The following is a 21,039-nucleotide window of genomic DNA, read 5'->3' as shown; positions in this document are numbered from 1 at the left end:
AAGAAAAAAAAATAATCGGCCAACTAATCGATTACGAAAATAATCATTAGTTGCAGCCCTAATACAGATACAGCAGATCGAAAACATCCGAGACCACATTGAACAATTTTTTTTTTCATTTAAAATTGGAAATAGAATTCTGAAACATTTAATACAAAGAAAGTGACGTGCATTATCTTATATATTCTACACCATTTCTAGCTCCATATTTAAACGTAAGCAGATGTGTGATATTGGCCGTACTAATTGCTTTGTACAAAAGGTCAGATTTTCCTCTCGTCTAATCTCGTCTACTGAAGCGTGAGATCAGACAACGCTCGAGATGAATCAGTTTTCACTAGTGCGCTCAGACTTTTGGATCCTGCTGTTCATGGTAAAATGCTGATCAAACCCCGGCTGGGTGAACTGTGACCTGTGACCTGTCTGGTAGGGTGTGGCCTAATATTCTAATGAGTATGTTTGATTGACAGCCCTCTGTCTAAGACTCTCAGGCTTTTATCTGCCACTCAAACAGATGTTCAACTGTACGTGTACCACCCAGACATGGGGCTAAAGCACACTGCTACACTACGCTACACCTGTTCATGGACAGAACATTATGAAAAATCAGCATAAAATCCCAGCTGAGGCCATTTCATTTCGTAACATGGGGAAAAGTTCAGGGGGTGAATACTTACGCAACATTTGAAAAGAAAAATAAATAAATAAAAATCAAATCGACTGAACTGTTCAGCTAGTTAAAATGTTTATTGTATTTATTAAAGTATTTGGTCTTCATTACTGTTTTCGTACCTTTTACATGTTTGGTTTACAGAAAATTAAACACTTTTGGACAAAAACACTAAAAAAGGAGAATGACACAGAATAAAAACACTAAACACACAGTAAATGATGTGAGCTTTAAGTAAAAATCCCAAATTTGGTGTGAAACCCGAGGACCTGAGGAATGTTTAGGTATTGGGTAAACAGCGCCACAGTGTGGCCCAACACCAAAATTAAGCCTTTTTTCCCCCCAGCAGATTTACTTCTCTTACAGATTTCCTTATTTAACTTTACTTTAATGAGCCTCGAGTAGGACCATTAGTTTAGGGAGACTCTCAAGGGGCTGTGAAACGAACAATAGCATGTCGTCTGCATACAGAGAAACTTTATGCTCTATCCCCGCACGCCGGATCCCCCTAATGTCAGTATTCTGTCTTAACGCCACAGCAAGTGGCTCCATTACAGCCACGTGGCAAATAGCAGTGGTGACAGAGGACATCCCTGTCTTGTACCCTGCTGGAGCTCGAAGTAGGTGGACAAATTATTATTAGTACAAACAGCAGTCCTCGGGGACGTATATATAGAAGTCTAACCCATGATATGAACCTGGGACCAAATCCAAACCTCTCCAGCACGCTGAAAAGATAGCCCCAGTCCACCTGGTCAAATGCCTTTTCAGCGTCAAGTGAAAGCACTACTTCTGGGGTACCAGGCGGAGAGGGGCTATAGAGGATATCGAAAAGGCGTCTGATGTTGAAAAAAGAGTAACGATTCCTAATAAAACCTGTTTGGTCTGGCGATATAATGGATGGAAGAACCCCCTCCAAACGACGTGCCAAAGTTTTAGGAAGGATTTTAACAGCAGTATTTAGTAAAGAAATTGGACGGTAAGAGCTGCACTCAAGAGGGCTCTTGTCTTTCTTAAGGAGTAAGGAGATAACTGCTTCACGTATAATAGATTGCAGGGATCTCAAGGAGAACGACTCCTTGAAAACCGACAATAACAAAGGGGAGAGTTGCCTTGAAAACTTTTTGTAGAAATCAATTGGATAACCATCCGGTCCTGGGGACTTGCCACTTTGCATTGAGCCAATCGCTGATGCTATCTCCCCGACCGAGAGGTCCTCCTCCAGCCCTGCGGCCTCCCCTGGATCTAAGGATGGAACATGCAGGGTCTTAAAAAAGTCTTCCAATACAGAAGGGTCCACATATAAAAAGCTTGAAAACTGGAGTTAATTTTTTGACTACCTGTACATTTTGAGCCCTGCTCGTCATATATTTCAGAGATGGTCAGATTAGCAGTTCTTTGTCTTAGCTGGTGAGAAAGAACCCGTCCAGCCTTCTACCCATGCTCATAAAACCCGTATCGTGATTTGGAGATAAGATTCTCAGCCTGTTCCGTCGATAAAAGGTCAAACTCTGTCTGCAGTGACAAACGCCTCTTCATAGAATCTGCAGAAGGTAGCTGGCTACATGCCCTATCCAGCTCAAGAATCTCTTCCGCCAGTTCTTTAAGTTAAGCAGTGCTCACTCTCCTGACCTGAGATAACCTGACCTCGCAAATACGCCTTCAGCGACTCCCAAACCGTCAAGGAGGACATTCCAGGTGTTCGATAAATATTCAAAAAAAACAAAATTTCATATGCAATAAAACTAGTAAAAACATCATCCGAGAGAAGCAGAGGATCGAGTCTCCAAGGACGGTAATTGGATTGTGTATCCGGGATGCGCATTCTCATAGTCAAGGGGCAGTGATCTGAAACAACTATGGGTCCATAATCACATCTGGGCATGTGAACTGAGGAGAAAAAGGAGTAACTCCTGGAAGCAGGGTTGCGAAAATGCCACACGTCCACCACTCCGTACGACTCGAGGAAGAGCTGGATAGAACGCGACGCCCCAGACAGGGACGAGAATCTGGGTGAGCTACGATCCAACACAGGGGAAAGTGTACAGTTCATGTCACCGCCGAAGATAAGGTAATGCGACGCCATATTCGGTAGGCGGGAAAAAAAATTCGTGAAGAACATTGAACACAGAGCTGAAACTCAGTCTGGCAGACCGGTCGTATGCTATATTTATTAAGGCAAATGTACAGTACATTGGCATAAATGTACAGTAAATTGGCATACTGTTATTGTGCTGAATGAAAGACATGATGTCATTAATGGGGTTTGTAGGAAAGTGCGATCAACAGCGCCTCATCAAGGAACTGTATAATCCGGATTCGTCATCTGGGTCAGAAATCGTGAACGTATCAGGTTGTGAGGTGAAAAAGCAAGAAAAATGTCAGTCACGTATACCACGATAAAAACGGACTTCTTCCGAGCACCAATGCTACTCAAATACTCGTAATGGACTTACGATGTAGGCCTATGCATCATATTTTTGGGTGCAGGGCAGGAAAGGAAAGTCAGGACGCCATTCATTGTTTTATGCATAGCAGGGTGGAGAGGAGGCCCTGCTTAGGTTTCTGCCCAGGGGCCCAGGATTGACTAATCCTGTCCCTGCAAAGCAACCCAGCATGCTTGTGTGTAAATATACACTCATCGGTCACTTTACTAAGAACATCTGTACACCTGTTCATTTAGGCAAGTTATCCAATCAGCCAATCGTGTGGCGGGAGCACAATGCAGAAATCATGCGGCTACAGGTCAAGCGCTTCAGTTAATCTTCACATCAAACAGGGATTTCTATGACTTTAACCATGACATGGCATGTATACAGGTATGTTTCGTGCAAGATGGGCTGGGTTGAGTATTTCAGAAACTGCTGATCTCCTGGGATTTTCACACACACACACGTTTGTAGAGTTTACAGAGAATGGTGTGAAAAACAACAACAAAAAAAAACGTTCCTGTGAGCAGAGGGTCTGCATGCTGAAACACCATGTTGATGAGAGAGATCAGAGGAAAATGACCAGACTGGTTTGAGCTGACAGGAAGTCTATAGTAACTCAAATAATCACTCTTTACAACCACGGTGAGCAGAAAAGCATCTCAGCACGCACAACACATCGACCTTGAGGTGGATGGGTTACAACTGCAGAAAACCACATCGGGTTCCACTCCTGTCAAGCATCTGTGGCTATCATGGGCACAGACTCACCCAAACTGGACAGTTGAAGACTGAAAAGAGACCAGGCATGCGTTTGTTTGTTACCAAATCTCCAATTTGGGTGAATCTGCGCCCATGATAGCTTCAGATTCATGTACTTGGCTGACAGGAGTGGAACCTGATGTGGTCTTCTGCTGTTGTACCCCAATCCACCTCAAAAACATCCGATGATCAGGGCCGATTATATCCCGTCAATCAAGAGAGGGCGGGAAAACACATCGATTTCGTGCTGTACGTAAAGATGATGTCTCTTGTGTGGAATGACGACAAAACTGCAGTCTGTGATCTCTGTAAGCTCTGCACCGATAAATTTTTTACACCGGACGCTGCGGCAGTGAAGCGGGAGTTTCAGCGCCGAGTCTAATATTTTATTTTTTTTGCTGCGCTGCTCGAGCCGAATTAAAGCGCCAGTACACCGACGATGTACTGGCCCGTTAGTGTCAATATGAATTAATAAGATTCAACAAGTTAATAAATCTTACTTTAATCTTCAGTATTTAGTTCATGTGTTAATGTTAATTAGAGTGATGTGTTTTCTCTGTATGAGACCAGTTACTGTGAAACAACATGTGGAAATGGAGAGAATAAAGTTTTTATCTGCATTTCTTTCAGAATTCCTGGAATTCATTATTATTCATTTAAAAGAAGGCATAAAAGGCAGAACTATCGGTATCGGCCGATATCACTCCGAATAATCGGTTATCGGTATCGGCGCATCTCTACTAAATACAAAAATGGGCTAAAGCTTTCCAGAATCTTCACTCGAAAAAAAAAATTTTTGTTTAAAAAGCTGCGCAAGACAAAACATTCAAATTTACATCCAAAGTCATGAAGACTACGTTTAAGGAAAAGTAACCCAAGTCCATTTCCTTGCTCTTTTGTCACAATTCTTTAATAAGAACAAATTTAGCGGTGTGAAAATGAAAAACAATGGAAAACGAACATATATAAAAGGGAAACAGAATTAGCACTTTCGTGATTGATCCTAAGAAAGTGTGGCTAAATCACTTCTGAAAACACATTCAAATTTAAAATAAAAAAAAAAAAAGTAAAAGGAAGTGAGGGGGGGGAGACGAAATGAAAAAACAGACAGACTGTCCGAGTTACGATCCCCCAGCATCTACTAAAAGGACAGAAGAAGGAAAATAAACTCACTCAACTACCTCACATTTTCTTCCTGTGTGGATACACATCTCGCAAGTTACTTATACAAATAAAGCCCAAATAAATTAAAGTGTAACAGATTGTCACTCGAATGGCTGAGCATCTAGTCGCAATCCGTGTAAGGTAATAAAAAGGTGGCGTTTAAGACTAGGAACTTAACCTCGAGGGAAAGAATTTAAAGTCTTGCTAGAATCCTCAACTAGAAGTGAACAGCTCCAACAGGTGTCTTGGTTGCCATGGTTTCACAGACGGTTAAATTCCTTTGGGGTCTCGGATACAACTTCTTCAGGACTTGGGGTCAGTCTCCCTTGTTTTGTTTTTTTGGTAGTAAAGCACATTAAAGGGACACACACTGAGGAGGGGTTACAAGGGGACATGGCTGAAGAGATACGAGACAGACTCGCCATTGTGGGTCCTCCGAATAGCCTCTGCGAGGATCATTGAAATGTCGATGACCTGAAAAGTGGAAAACGTCGTTATCATCCGAGATCAGAAGCAAGCATTTTTATTAAACAAAGCCTAGTAATTGTCAGGTTTCTTTAGTCTATAAAGTTAAAACAGGCTGAGATAAAGGCATTGCTAGGTTAGTATGCCCATGCTACTCTCCATGATTTTCATCTAGCTCCGACACCTGCAGTAAATTACCAATCTGAATGGAGACGTACTCGTTTATGCTCCGCTCCTTCTGTTGGTGGAGTTTGTTTAAAAAATGTTTAAAAAAAAAGAGAGAGACTGAGTAACCGTACCAAGCTACGTTGAGAGTTCACCAAGGCCATACAGTCAATAAATGATTCAATTTAGTTAGTGTTAGCTGCCTTCGTTTTTTTTTTTGGGTCATCTGTTCGTTCGCTCACGTCGGTACAATGAGCAAGGGTCGTTAATTAATGAGCAAAGTACCAGAACTCCCCTCTAAGGGTCTGTTAGAACAGTTTACAGCAGAACAGGACATGGCGTTGCTACAGAACTGCCAAGGAGCTTCAGATGTTCGTTAGAAAAAAACGCATCACCTCATCGATCACGTCTTTTTAGTCATCATCAAATAACTCAGAAAACTCGTTTATCGTACGGAAACGTACTGGGGAGACGTCACGGAAACTGAAATTGTAAATATGACTGAACACTATTCCCAAAAAACAAAATTTGTGGAGATGGAACTTAAAAACCAAGTTTGGCTGGTCTCCTTTCGCCAACACGGGACTGGGAGGGGTTAAGACGTTTACTCCAACCAGCCACTAGAGGGCCTCAGAGACCTATCCAGCCCTAGGACATTCAACTGGCGTTCAAACTGATAGCTATAATTCAAAATATTAATTAGGACCACGTTGTACAGAAATTCCCTCAGGTCATTGATCAAAAAGACATTTAAGCCTTCCCTTACATATTGTTGCACAGCCAAAAGAACTGCAATATTATGACAAACCTAGTCTAATCTGATAAAATCAGACATTTCAAACCAGAGCACACTACCAGCTGCATCTTCAAACCTCAACGGGTGAATACTGAAATGTGTAATGGATTCATTTACCAAACAAGAAAACAATTAGCTAGCTAACTCGCCCAGCTATACACGTACAGTGTCCGCTGGCAATTTCCCATTCCTACCAGCAATAAACCATGCACAGTATGTTTTAGACAATGTTTGACTTGCTCCAACTATACAATACAGATTCCATCTGTATTATAGGAGGAAATATTTCATACTTTTCCTCCAAGAAAGAGGATGCACATCAGGGTAAATCACTTCAGACATAAGTTTTATGTCCATGGAGGAAAAAAAAAAAAAAGCTGTTTTCTCACATCGTATAAAGGATCCGGATTTCTGTATATATCTTGTTTGTTTCTCGGGTGATTACAAGCTAAGCATTTTGCTTTCAATAGAAATGTTTTAGGAAAGGAAATGCGCAGTAACATAACACTCGTTACTGTTTTTCTCAGTGAAGTGGTCTACACGGTCGCTGGTTGTAACCCAGTAGAGACAAGCGTGCAACAGCCTCCATCTCTTTAACTTTGCTTTTCTGTTTTTATTTATTTATTTATTTTAATTGGTTTTTACGGTTGGTTAATTTGTTTCCACATAATCATACAACTAAATTTGAGCGTTCCGCCTGCAGCCTCGTTTAATACGCGTGTGGCATCCAACCTGAATTTTAGGACAATGCTTCATCTTCTCTTCCTGTGGAATGGTGTTGGTCACAACTACGGCTTCAAAGCAGGCGTTGTTGATGCGCGATATGGCAGGCCCTGAGAAAATGCCGTGGGTAAGGATGGCATACACCTTGGTAGCACCCGCCGATATTAGCCTAGAAACATCAGAGGGAGAGAAAGAAAACTTAGTACGTCGATCAGTTTGAATTTACAGCTGAAGTCCGCTATCAAAGCAACCCGGGCTTCCAGAACACCTCAGGAGCGCCGCAGGCTGATCGCCTCCATGCCACGCCGCATTGATGCGGTAATTCGTGCAAAAGGATTAAAACCCAGACCGAGTATCGGCGCATAAATTAACACACTTTTCATCAGGTCGACATTTCTGTATTATAAATTCTTTATCCTAATATTTAGAGATACTGGATTTTTGACTTCCATGAGCTGTAAGCTGTAAATATTTCACTTTATGTGTAATGAATCATATATATAAAATCACAGAAGAAAGTGAGTTACTTGTCAACCGCATGGCAGACGGTGCCACATGTGTCAGCCATGTCGTCAACCAAGATAGCCACACGGTCCTTCACGTCTCCCACCAACACCATACGATCCACCTCATTAGCCTTCTTCCTCTCCTTGTGAATGAGGGCAAAGTCAACATTCAGCCGGTCTGCTATAGACGTGACCCTGCCAGTGGAAAAACACTTTAAAGGTTAAGTATTACGTCAAAGCAAGAAGAAAAACAAAACACCACCACTGACGTAGCAAAAAGAGCACACAGGTGAATGAACAGAAAATAATGCGGAATCCATCTGTGTGCAAATGAGCGCGTGTTATTTAATGGTTGCAGTGGAGTCTTTGCTTCCGTTAAGGTTTTCGATACCTGCCTTCAATGACTTGCAACACCGAGTAAAGGAGCAAAGTAAACTTCCACAAAATGACACGTTCATCTATATTACTTTTAAAAGCTCTCGTAGACAGATATTTTGTCACGACCTAGCCTTGAAATAGACGTGACGGGGAACGTTTCTAACAACGCGTTTACTGCGGTTATTCAGGGAAGAGCTGGACCTCACTAAATAAATAAAAACGAACGCAAAAGGTAACACGGAGTAAACTCGGACGCCTTCTTGAATTTAGTCTCGTGGCGAGACGGAAAAGCTACGCAGACCTTTTCGCTCCTCCGGCGTCTGGCGAGACGATGGTGCAGTTCTTCCATTCGGGGATGTTTTCCTTAATCCACTTCAGCACAGCGGGCTCGGCATACAGGTTGTCCACGGGGATGTCGAAGAAACCCTAAAAACACCGGATTTAGAGCACCGGGTTGAACAGATCCGGTCAAAGAGATTAAAGGATTCCGGTGGAATCGGTTCCAGCTCACCTGTATCTGAGAGGCATGCAGATCCATGGTAATGATATGATCTGCTCCAGCAACCGACAGCATGTTGGCCACCAGCTTGGCAGAGATTGGCGCTCGGCTCTAATAACGATAAATACTTTCAATGAATAAAATGCCTTTCTCTGTACAAAAGTGCAGAACAAAAAAGAAGGGGGCATCATTACTAGGTTTCCAAGAGGTTCACGGCATGTTCGGGTTAATAAAAACAGTATTTTCCGATAACTACACATCCTGAAGTGTTTCATTCCTCTTACACCACAGCAAGGTTACTATAATCCTGTGGACTGAATTACACTGAATTACTGTCAGACCTGCTGTTATAGAAACGCCGTCTGACCAATCAGAGTCCACCATTCCACAGCGCTGTGGTAGAACCAGTGAAAATACAAACCTATTAAAAGTAAAAATTCAAAGTATTTTTATCATCAACATACTGATAATAATAATAATAATAATAATAATAATAATAATAATAATAATAACAACTGATCAGCCAGAACATTAAAACCACTGATTAATTCATTACAATGGCACCTATGGAGGGGTGCGATATACTGTATTAGGCAGCAAGCGAACAGTCAGTTCATGAAGTTGATGTGATGGAAGTAGGAAAAATGGGCAAGTGTACAGGATCTGAGCGACTCCGAGATGGGACAAATTGTGGTGGCTAGACGACTCGATCGGAGCATGTCCGAAACAGCAGGGGTATGACAGTGGGGTATTCCCTGTATGCGGTGGTTAGACAGGGTCCTGGGCACTCAAGGCTTGTTGACGCACTGGTAGAGCGCAGGATAGCCCGTCTGGTCCGATCTGTAGCACAGATTGCTGGAAAAGTTGACGCAGGGTATGATAGAAAGGTGTCGGAACATCCCAGCTTGCTGCGTACGGGCCTGCGAATCCGCATCCTGACCCCTGCAGGATGTGCCAGACAAACAAATCCGATCCATGGAGGCCCCACCTTGCAACTTACAGAGCTTAAAGCATCTGCTGGTAATGTCTTGGAGACAGATACCACAGCACACCTTCAGAGATCTTGTGGAGTCCATGCGTCGATGGGTCTGAGCTGTTTTGCTGGCACAATGGGGGACCTACACAATATAATGGCTGATCCGTCTAACGTCCATATACGGTCCGTACAGCAAGCTTGTTTTATTTCCTCTTGAAGTGCAGCTGTGATTCTACCAACAGCAACAAGAGACAAATGCGTCTAATTTTATGCAAATGACCCAGGCCTGAGTGGCGCAAGACTCCAAACGCCCGGTTCCTGTAAATCCCTCTGATCGTTTGAGTTATTTTGGTTGTCCACGGTCACCAGTTTATACTTTCACTTTCTACTTCTTGGTATGTTCTATACGTTCAAAGCGGCTTAGATGAAAGACGTTAAAGCACAACTAGATTGAATCCAAATATACAGCCTTGCTCATGAGGATAGTTACGCATAACAAATGGATTGTTATTAAACGAAGAAAAAAATAACATACCGATGAAAATCTTATATAGTGATGCTTTTCTGTATGAAGACAGTTATTATCGATAATATTTCTGGAAGGAGTCTCCAGTATCCGTGCTTCGTAACAGTCGGAGGTAAAGTTTTCAGACACGGGAAAGTCTTGTGGACGGTTTGTTTTCACTCACTTCAAGACAAAGTAAGGGGAACTACTGTTTATAGCTGGATAACAAGAATCAACATGTTCCGCATATGTTCTACAACTTTATCAGTGGCAAATTGGTGTCTTTTAAGACAGGGGTTTTCAAAGTGGGGGCCACCAGGGGGCGCCCGGGGGGCCTCAACAATTTAGTCAGAGCCACCAAGCCCATACCTCTCACTAGTATATTTTCTCTTTCTCACTCTGACAATCACACACACACACACACACACACAATCAATTCCTAATGTAAAGATGTAATTATTAATAAAAAAGGGGATATATTCAGAAGTCTGTATTTTTAATGTGTTTTAAAGACATCTTGCAAAAGGGGGGGCCTCGGTCAAATGTTAATGGCATTTGGGGGGCCTTGCCCTGGAACAGATTGGGGACCCCAGGTTTAATAGAAATCCAACACTTCAGGATGTACCGTTATTGGAAATTAAATCAATTCGAGTGGTAAAACTAACTTCAAATTACTTAAGTCGTTGATCATTTTCCAATAACTGCTGTACGTATGGATTAGACAGTCCTAATGAAAGCTTTTCAACACCCAAAATGGACACGCCGCTCAAACAGCAGGATGCGCAAGTGGATTTGCATAGGGCTTTTCTACACGCGATACGAGCAGCCTCACCTTGTCCTTTTTGTCTTGACGGGCGTAAGGAAAACAGGGGATGACTGCGGTGACACGGGACGCTGAGGCTATTTTACAGGCGTTGATCATGATCAGCAACTCCATCAAGTTGTCGTTGATCTCTCCGCAGCCGCTCTGTACGATGTACACGTCCTCGCCACGTACGCTCTCTCCGATCTCCACGCTGCGCAAAACATAGCGTCAAAAAGCTTAAGATTACAGTATTTAGCAGTAACAAAAGTTGCACGTTTGAGCATGGGAAAACTATTGGAATCGGAGAAAAATTGCAAGATGCAAATCATCCAGACAAACAAACTCCACACACACACACACACACACACACACACACACACACACACACACACACACACAGATATCGGTACGAGATGGGCTGGTCTGAGTGTTTCAGAAACTGACGATTTCCTGGGATTTTCACACACACACACGTCTCGAGTTTACACAGAATGGTGTGGGGGGAAAAAATCCTGCAAGCTGAAACACCTTGTTGATAAGAGAGAGGTCAGAGGAGAATGACCAGACTGGTTTGAGCTGACAGGACGTCTGTAGTCACTCTTTATAACAGCGGTGAGCAGAAAAGCATCTCAGCATGCACACCGCAGTGAACCTTGAGGTGGATGAACTACAACATGAGGTTCCACTCCTATCAGCGTCAACCAAGAAGAAGAATCTTAAGCGATCATGGGCACTTTTAAATCTCTGTAAAAGGGCTTTGCGTTGTATGCATAAAAACATTTCTCTCATTTGAGCATTGCAAGTTGTTTTGTTTTGTTTTTTTTAATAAAAAAAATAGTTGGGCATGTCTCTATCCAAAACTGGTTTGAAACTGACATTTTATGCCATAAACATGTGGACATGCTGAGCGTGAGGATGAGATCAGAATCCGTACACACAGGAGTGTGCACTTACAATAAGAGCATTGTTCACTGGGGTCCTTATTATTATTACCTATAAAAGGTTGGTATCATATTTGTGGAGAATTTGAGCTTTAATTGCTTTAAAACACGTCACCGGCTGCGCGTGACATTCATAGCACTTCCTGCGCGAGCTGAACGCAGCACGCCGCAGCCGTTAAAACCGAATTTTTATTCACTAAGGGGTTATTTTTTTCGTGTGAATTCACGGCAGAAATCGCTTAAGAACTCCCAACCATGAGACCAGGTTAATATACGACAATAATGCAGAGATTTAAAGCGCACGCGCTTTTAACAGTTTGCGTTTATTATTTCCCATATTGAGCGGCTGTGCTGCTGAGCATTCTGGGAGTTGTAGTATCCGTAGTCAAACATGGAAGCACCAATGTCAGGATCGGAACTACAACCCCCAAGAGCACCCAGTTAACGACAGCCAACGCACGGAAAAGTAACATGCGATAATTCTAGAAAACAGCGAGGTGGTTGTATTTTTTTTTTCTTTTCTTCCTACCATGTTTCTTGGTTGCTGAACTTTTTCGTGACGACTTTCCCCAGCTCAAGTCCGAGCCGGTCGGCGATCCTCTGAGACAAATCCTGGTGAGAGCTCCCGCTGAAAATCTTAATATTCGGCATCTTCTCGTGTTCCGGGGCCTGGCGTTGCGTACAATCAAGAAAGCCTTTTGCTCTACAACAACGACTTCCGGTTGAGCAGGATGGAGGCTGGTGTGTCGGTCAGATTGTAGCTAGCTGATGCTGAATCCCCTTGTTAGGTGAACGTCTTCCCTACCTTTCCGCCATAGTTGATCTCTCGGGGCTCCGATGGCGCGCGGGATCACATACACACAAACACATGCGTGCGCGGTGCTGCTGCAGCTGCGCGATGACGTCACGCGACCTCCCACTGGGTTCCCTTCTCGCGCGCTTCTCCCACGACAACACAGGACCAGATGTGTACCGGACAGCGGTGTTACTGACCCCAGTATCAAATGCCCAGGATATCTGACTGTCGGGACATTTTACTTAGGAGCTAAAAAAAAAAAAAAAAGTGGCATGTGATTGGCTATGAATCATGCGACGAACTCTGTCACCTGTCTGTCAGCAGATAACCCCGCCTCTAAAGTTATAAGATCCGCCCACCCCCGCTGAAAAGGAAAGAAACTAAATACTGTTACAAACCATCAGCTAGCCTTTAAAACCATTACTACTGCTATTACCATTACTATTCCATTACTATTATTGGTCCTTAATGGTATCCACTAGACATAACATTATACACACACAGTACACCATATATATATGTGTGTGTGTGCGTGTGTGTGTGTGTGTATAATAAAAAGTTGGGACTCTGTAACATGCAAATAAGTACAGAATGCAATGATTCTGTCCTCTAAACTAGGGAGGACTAAAGAGGAGCGGGATCATCTGGCTTTTTTATCAGCACTCAGTTCAAAAGCCTGCATCTCTGATGGTATGAGAGTGCATTAGTGCCTATGGAATGGGCAGCTTGCACATCTGGAAATGCACCATCAATGCTGAAAGGTATATACAGGTTTTAGAGCAACATACTGCATTGTTTCCATCCAGATTCCATCCCATATTTACTTCTGAGAGACTCCGCCTCTCTAAGATACTCTTTTTATACCCGATCATGTTACTGACCTGTTCCCAATGAACCGAATTAGTTGCAAAATGTTCCTCCAGCTGTTTATTTTTAGTAACACTTACTTTTCCAGCCTTTTGTTGTCCCTGTCCCAACTTTTTTGAGGCGTGTTGTGGCCATCAAATTTAAACGTTTTTTTTTTTCTTCTTAAAACCGTACAATTCCTCAGTTTAAACATTTCATATGTTTTCTCGTGAATAACATGGGTTTATGAGATTTGCAAATCATTGCATTCTGTTTTTATTTACATTTTACGCAGCGTCCCAACTGTTTTTGGAATTGGGGTTGTGTAGTTTGTGGAATGATGTATTTCAAATAATTTGGAGATCTTTTTAAATCCCTTACCGGACTCATAGGAATCCACAACCTTTTTTTTTTTTTTCTGGAAGCCTCATAGAACTTTTTTAATCTCGGCATGATGACACCTCACACCTCAAAAGCAAAGGAAGCAAAGGCACTGTTTCAAAGAGCACTGAGTATTCGCTTGTCCAAATATGCGGAAAAAAAAGCCAACCATTTCCATAGGGTGTATTTATTTTTTCACATGACTGTACAGAAAAACAGAAGAAATCAGGATGTGCCAAATACTCTTTCACAGCACTAGATAGATAGATAGAGATGTAATTATTGGAACAGCAGTTCAGCCTGGTAGTTGTGCAATGGTGTGGGGAAACGTTTTCTTGGCACACATTGGGCCCTTTAATACAAATCAAGCATTGGTTTTGAATGCTGCAGCCTGAGTATGACTACTGATCACGTGCATCCCTTTAGGGCCACAATTTACCCATTATATTGGCTACCTCCAGCATGAAAGTGTACTATACGCCACCTGAATCTGTCTCCATGACAGTGAGTTCAGTGTACATCAACAGTCTCCACCTGTCAGCATTGAGATGTGGTAGGGGAGAAGATTCGCAGCATGAATTTGCAGCTGATAAATCTACAGCAATTATGTGATTCAGTCAATATGTTTCCAACACCTAGCGGAACACCACGAGGAACCGAAGCTGTTCTGTAACCAAACTGAGGTCCTACCCAGTATTAGTATGGTGTTGCTAATAAAGTGGCCAGCGAGTGTATTTCAACTGAGTGAAGGTTATGGGGTGCGGAGTGCTATGGACTACGTTTTAAATAGCAGAATACATTTCGAGACAATGGATTTGTATTTGAACTGACGAATAAAAAACCAAAGGTCCCAAAAATGTATTTTGTTTTGTTTTGTGCTGGATATTAAATGTAAGGCGAGATGAGAACTGTTCGACATGAGGAACAAACAATAGGAAGATTACAGCCTCTTTAGGGTAATTCCTTTTCCGGATAAACAGGCAAAAGTGCCTACACTATGAATCAAAATGTAATACAAAGGCTGAAAATAATGAGAAATTCAAATGCCATCTGTGCCATCTTTAATGTGTAAGCACTAAGAAGACATCTCCATTCCACCCCGGTATAGAAAATGGATAGATGGATGGACTCTGTAGGTTGAGAAACAGAAGAATGAAACAAATAGGTGGTCAATCTTCACATTCACGCTCATTTGCTAAGCAAAGTGTGCAGCTCATGAGTCCAGATATACCATATATAGTCAAGAGGTTTGGCTTCTTAGCAATGGCTAAGCCATTCATCAAGAAATTATTTTCAATTAGATTGTACGAATGTGATTACAATGTGATTAGATTACAGAAACAGTGCATATAATGTCCTGAATAATTAACGGTGCTATCTAGATTAGTGTCAGCAGCTTTCAAGCTTTCCCCTCATGCATTTTCTCTATCTCTAAGATGTCCCCACCAGTTAAGCCCAAGGACAGTGATAACAATATCTCAACACTTTTCTCATACAAGACAAACTCAATCAAGCAGTCAATCCTTTGCACTGTTATCTACCCCTGTATCTGCCCTCTACTGCAATGGCTGTTCATGCTGAGGAAAATATGACACGTAGGGATTAAAAAACACGACAGGACGTGCTGTTACGGGAAAATAATCGTTGATGGAGTGGTGTGATGTGGCCCAATGCAAAGCATTATTACCGTTATCACCCCAAACGTTGACTATTTTCCCAATTACAGCATCCCGACGTGTTTTATTCCTCTTAAACTACAGCGATTTGCCAATGATTACATTATTTTTATTTGGTAATTAGTGACGTCATACTTTTAACCTATTCCTATTGTGGAAAACCGCAAAACGCATTCCTCCATCCTGAAGGTTTTTTTTTTTTCTTCTTAAAAGAACGGCTTTAACTCTGACTGTTACAAAGTGCTGATTATTATTTCCACACCTGCTGTTTTGTAGCGTTTTTTCAAGAAAAAAGTCGTGCTAATATGGCTACAGGGAGTTATTTGTTGTATGTGTACAAAAACTCCTTGAGACGATATGAAGAAGAAATCTTGAGAGGAACCAGACTCAAAAGGCAACCCGTCCTCATCTGGGTGACAACAGATTGTAAACAATTATAAACAAGTCCCTTCTGTAACCATGTACACAGATAGGAATTCACTGGCCCTGATTCGATCCTGAGCTCGAGATTCTGTCTGTGTTTGCCTTGTTTTCCTCCGGGATGTCCGGTTTCCTTCCAAAATCATTCCAGCAGGTGGACTGGCTTGTTGACTTTCCCTAGGTGTGAATGTCTGTGCATGCCACTTCTGAGACCGGCGTCCCATCCCGTGTTCATATTCCCGTTTCACACCGAGGGTTCCCACGATTCACAGCAACCCTTCGCAAGATACAGATTCAGTTCCTGAATGAATGAATGAATTAACAACACCTCTCACACTTACTCTACAGCATCCATCCACACAGTGTTCAACGTCCACCGACAGTACTGCCTAGTAATAACCAGTCACGCACCACTCTGTTTGGCCACTAGATGTCAGTGTTGCACAGAATAACGCGAAGAGAAATAAACCAATATAAAACACACACACACACACACACACACACACACACACACACACAGCAAACCATTTGTCTTTAGACGTCTATTTGCAATACGTATGTGATAATTAAAGAGTCTAACTTGAATGATCACATTTTGATCGCTATCACTTTCTTGTAGGCCTATACATATGGGCTTTTAAAGCCCCCCCACCTGAAAAAAAAACGGGTAGTAATAATTTTTATTTGTTATTACGAATTAAATAACAAATAAATAAATGTATATATATATATATACAATCCCCATATCCAATGAAGTAAACCTTACATTTATTAACATTTATTCTAAAAGCTTAAGGAAGTCAAATTAAGATGTACACTATGTGCGTGACGTAGAAGCTACGTGGGCGGGGCTAATCACATGAGTGTTGTAGCAGAGAAAGAGAGAGACAGAGAGAGAGAGAGAGAGAGAGAATAAGAAAAAGAAAAAGAAAACAGCGCTTTAGTATCAGTTATGGAAGGTGTGTATCCCGACGTGTTTGTTTATACATTTGTTTATTTACGGTTTCCGTTCAGAATGTTTTTCAGCACTCGGTTTGCCTTTCACGCCATGTTGTCCACAATTGAAGTGCGACCACAAATTAAGTGGGTTTAGGCTGAGAAGGCTGTGCTATGGACACAGTTGAAAACAGTTATGAGAAGAGACCTGTGAAAACGAGGGAATAGTAATGGACTTCTGAGAGAGCCGTATGTAACCATCTCTTTCTTCTTGTCGGTTGATTGAAACTGTGTGACAGAAGGACGGAGGAAACGCGTCTGTTTTTCACCTCTCCTCTCAAAAGGACTACTGAATCCAGATACTGTCAAATCTGCTGTTGTGAAGTGCACCATCTTAATTTCATTTCTGCATTGCAACCCAAGGAGAAAGAACACCCCTGTTATCATTTACTCCTCGGCTCAGTGTGAGATTCTGCGCCACTTTGTGACTGGGGTGTTGGGAGTGGAGAGGCTTTGGCTTTCATACCCATCACTGCAAAGTTTTGTGTTTTTTTTTTTGTTGTTGTTGTTGTTTCCTCCTGAATTCTTGCCTCAGCTCACCGTGTCATCATCAGCATGGCTTTACCGGATAACTCCAGTGGCATTTCAGACGAGCTGGCTTTTCCAGAGATTATTGAACTCAACGTAGGGGGCCAGGTATACATAACTCGTTACTCGACTCTCACTAGCGTCCCTGAGTCACTCTTATGGGAGATGTTCAGCCAGAAAAGCGCCAAGAGCCTGGCGCGTGACACAAAGGGCCGCTTTTTTGTCGACCGCGACGGCTTCCTGTTTCGCTATATCCTGGACTACATGCGAGACCAGCAACTTGTTCTGCCTGACCATTTCCCAGAGCGAGGGAGACTACAGCGAGAGGCCGAGTACTTCAACCTTCCTGAGCTAGCCAAGCTTCTGGCTCCGAAGATCAGCAAGCAGAACTCGCTGGGTGACGACGGATGCCAGAGTGACACGGAGGAGTCGTCACCGAGTGCTGACGCTAGCCGAAACCTGGCGGCGTTGGGAACAGCGACCTGCAGCAGCCTAGTAGCCGGCGACGGCAAGCGCACCGGGTTCATCACAATTGGCTATCGAGGCTCCTACACGCTGGGCCGTGATAGCCAAACCGACGCTAAGTTCCGCCGTGTGGCCCGGATCATGGTATGCGGGAAGACGTCGTTGGCCAAAGAGGTTTTTGGGGAAACCCTGAACGAAAGCCGTGACCCTGACCGGCCGCCGGAGCGGTACACCTGTCGCTACTATTTGAAATTCACGTTCCTCGAACAAGCTTTCGACAAGTTGGCTGATGCTGGCTTTCACATGGTGGCCTGCAACTCGACAGGCACGTGCGCGTTCACACATGACCAAACTGATGACAAGATCTGGACCAGCTACACGGAATACGTTTTCTACCGTGAGTGAGACCAGACCTGTGTTCCTGACCCTTCTCCTCCCAAACCTACTTGCCTCTCTCTGAGAATGTGCTCCCTTAGATGCAGATGCTTCTAGATCACCATCCCAAACCAAACCTCCAACCAGACTTGCCCTTGATACTTCATGTCACTTCCCCTCTCTTCAAACCAACTCTGTCCCTTCAGCTAGAAACAGCTCCTGATACATGTCTAATCATTTCTGGCCTTCGTGAAGTACTCTGTCATGCTGTCGGGTTTCAATTTCGTGGCGTTCTGTTGCTTTTAAACTGGCACAAGGCCGGCAGAAAGGGCTTGGAACGGGCCTCTCTGTATCTCCAAGTAGCCTTTGCACCAAACTATAACAATGGCATTCCTCTCATCAGTCCATCACATAAGTGGACGTTCACGGCTTGCTTGAATGTTGGTTCTCTGTAATGACAAGTCGTTGTAATCTTAAGCTAAATATTTTGGGACCAAGCCATTAGGAAACCAGCAGGTAGACAGGCCAGGCGTATGAACCCTAAAGCAAATCTGTTTGATTGTTAGACAAGCACGTCGTTCTGAATCTGCAATGCCACTGCATGTAAATAAGCAACAGTTGCCACTACGGCGCAAGAAGATCGAACGATCTGCAGTGCTTTTCGTTTCTGTCAATCCACAGCAGTCCACGTGCGTTCATAAGACAAGATGTTCGCGTCACGCTGTTGTAATTCTAACTAAGCACAAAGTGTCACACCAGAAGGGGGATTTGCCTTCTTGCCAAAGCACATCAAGGGCTGAACTCTGAGCAGGAGGCTATGGAACACAGACAAAAAAAGGATTAAGGTGTTGCCTGAAATCTGCTCAGTAAAGCCTGATGAGATGTATTGATAGCGACATGAGGCAATTTCTGTGTCTGGTCTCCAGCCGCACACTTTTATTATGCCTTTTAAGGGATTTAAAAAATAATAATAATTTCCCTACCATGTGTATGTAACGTTACACCATTTAGAATTCTTTCTTCGTAAGGAACAGATACTGCAGTTGTATCAGCATATTTTCTTCTTTTTTTTTTTTACGGTTAGCTTGAGTCGATTATTTAGCGCTTCAATTCCATTGACAGAACGTACAGATTTACGTAAGAAAGCCCGAGAAGTCCGAGAAGTTTAGGTTAAGTGAAGACGCGTGTCAGCAACAGGGCAGATTCTAAGGAGTATAAAAGGGTGTGAAAAACAAACAAACAAACCTGAGATTAGAATTAGATTAGGCAGAATACGTTTTCAGGTCCACCCTCAGGATAATTCTGGATTTGCACAGCAGTTCTTACCTCAGATCTGTAGAAAGTATTTAAGGCATAAACAATGAAATGGCTTTATGAGTACAACTCTTTTCACTAAATGCTTTCATTAGGCAGATTCTTGCCACACATGTGCTATCATGTCGCCTGACAGGAAAACGTTTACATTGAGCCGGTCATATAATTATCTAGGATATCCTATTATCCTGTTAATTTTCTTGTGAAGACTTTGTGTTGTTAGCAGCGAGTTAGGAAAAAAAAAAAAAAAAGAAAAAAAAATGTGCTAAAAAGCAGCATGAATAAAATCAGCAATTTGTGTAATGTGTGGTGAATTCAAGTACCAATCAGTTGTGTATTACTCTTTGGAATCACGGTTCTCAGTATCTAATCACTGTAAAATTGTTAAAAGGAAAATAAACAATTTGGTTAATAACTTAGGAGTCTTCAACAGGTGAAATACAGTCACGTATGAAAATCTCTAAATTTGCCTTGATGATGATGATGATGATGATGATGCTATGTATGTAGTTAATGGTGGAGATGGAAGCATTAAACTGGATTAACTTGCACATCTCTCCTGAGCATGTGTCTCCTCTTTGCTCGGCGCTTCTCAAGCTTTCTCCTGCTTATCCCTCTTCTCTCGCCTTATCATTTCTTTCTTCAAAGGCAGAATGAAGGAACGGCCAGAATAGAAATGAGGGCGAACGGATAAACGGGCTCCTTCGAAGCAGATTACCCAGCCCTGGTAAAGAAATTAATTAACCTGTATAGTCAATGAAAGAGTCATTATTTCATTTGAATTGGAGTAGGGACAGCATAGTCGTGCAGTTGTTGCCTCACTATACCGGCGTCCTATTGAGAGCGTGTTCCTGGAAAAGCCTCCGGATCCGTCGCAGTCACTAACGGTTAACGAATTAATGTTGCTGTACTGAACGTACAAAGTGATTTTTGTGATCTCTGAGGCGACATTAACGTTAGAGAAAACGAATCACTTTTGGTTAGCGGCCACATTATTGAGTCAATTCACAAAATATTCCAGCATATCAAACTTATCCACATTTCTTGCCAGTGTTGAGGGTTTTTTCAGGACTGGAAATTTGTCATACCGTTTTAATTATGCTCATTAACAGTGTTTATTGTAGACAAAACATTCTAGATTTCTGGCACTTAATGCAACACACAATAATTAAGGATGTGTGTCGTTTATGGAGCTTTGGGCAAACAGGCTGGTGATGCTAATTCTTTGGTCAATGCATATTGAGCATATTTGGACAAAATTAAATAATAAATTTAATTATTTAATCAACCAGTAATGATTAAAGTGCACCTATTATGGTTTTTTCAAATATTGCCTTTCATGTAGTGTGTTATATACGTAGCTGTTTGTGAATGCAAAAAGTCTGCAAAGTTTCACAAATCAAAGCGCACGACAAACGGAGTCATTGACTCCCAAAAGAAGGAACCGAATCTGAACAG

At 42.5% G+C, this 21,039-nt stretch overlaps 2 protein-coding genes across 2 annotated transcripts; one reads left to right on the top strand and one right to left on the bottom strand.

Annotated features, from left to right (window-relative positions):
• Positions 1–4,753: 4,753 nt before the first annotated feature.
• On the bottom strand, positions 4,754–12,774 carry prps1b (phosphoribosyl pyrophosphate synthetase 1B). The gene is made up of 7 exons (XM_017475013.3): positions 12,314–12,774; positions 10,871–11,054; positions 8,570–8,668; positions 8,360–8,484; positions 7,702–7,875; positions 7,184–7,343; positions 4,754–5,499 (listed from the first exon to the last, which is right to left on the bottom strand). Exons 1-7 carry the CDS (start codon positions 12,433–12,435, stop codon positions 5,407–5,409), a joined length of 957 nt encoding a protein of 318 aa, XP_017330502.1. The 5' UTR covers positions 12,436–12,774; the 3' UTR covers positions 4,754–5,406.
• Positions 12,775–16,773: 3,999 nt separating this feature from the next.
• Positions 16,774–20,132, top strand: kctd12b (potassium channel tetramerisation domain containing 12b). The gene has a single exon (XM_017475230.3). The coding sequence runs from the start codon at positions 17,455–17,457 to the stop codon at positions 18,295–18,297; it is 843 nt and encodes a 280-aa protein (XP_017330719.1). The 5' UTR covers positions 16,774–17,454; the 3' UTR covers positions 18,298–20,132.
• Positions 20,133–21,039: the final 907 nt, after the last annotated feature.

The sequence above is a fragment of the Ictalurus punctatus genome, chromosome 8, assembly GCF_001660625.3.
Source record: "Ictalurus punctatus breed USDA103 chromosome 8, Coco_2.0, whole genome shotgun sequence".
Classification (NCBI taxonomy): Eukaryota; Metazoa; Chordata; class Actinopteri; order Siluriformes; family Ictaluridae; genus Ictalurus; species Ictalurus punctatus.
The sequence above is the reverse complement of the archived record's forward strand: the minus strand, read 5'-3'. Positions and strand labels throughout refer to the sequence as shown.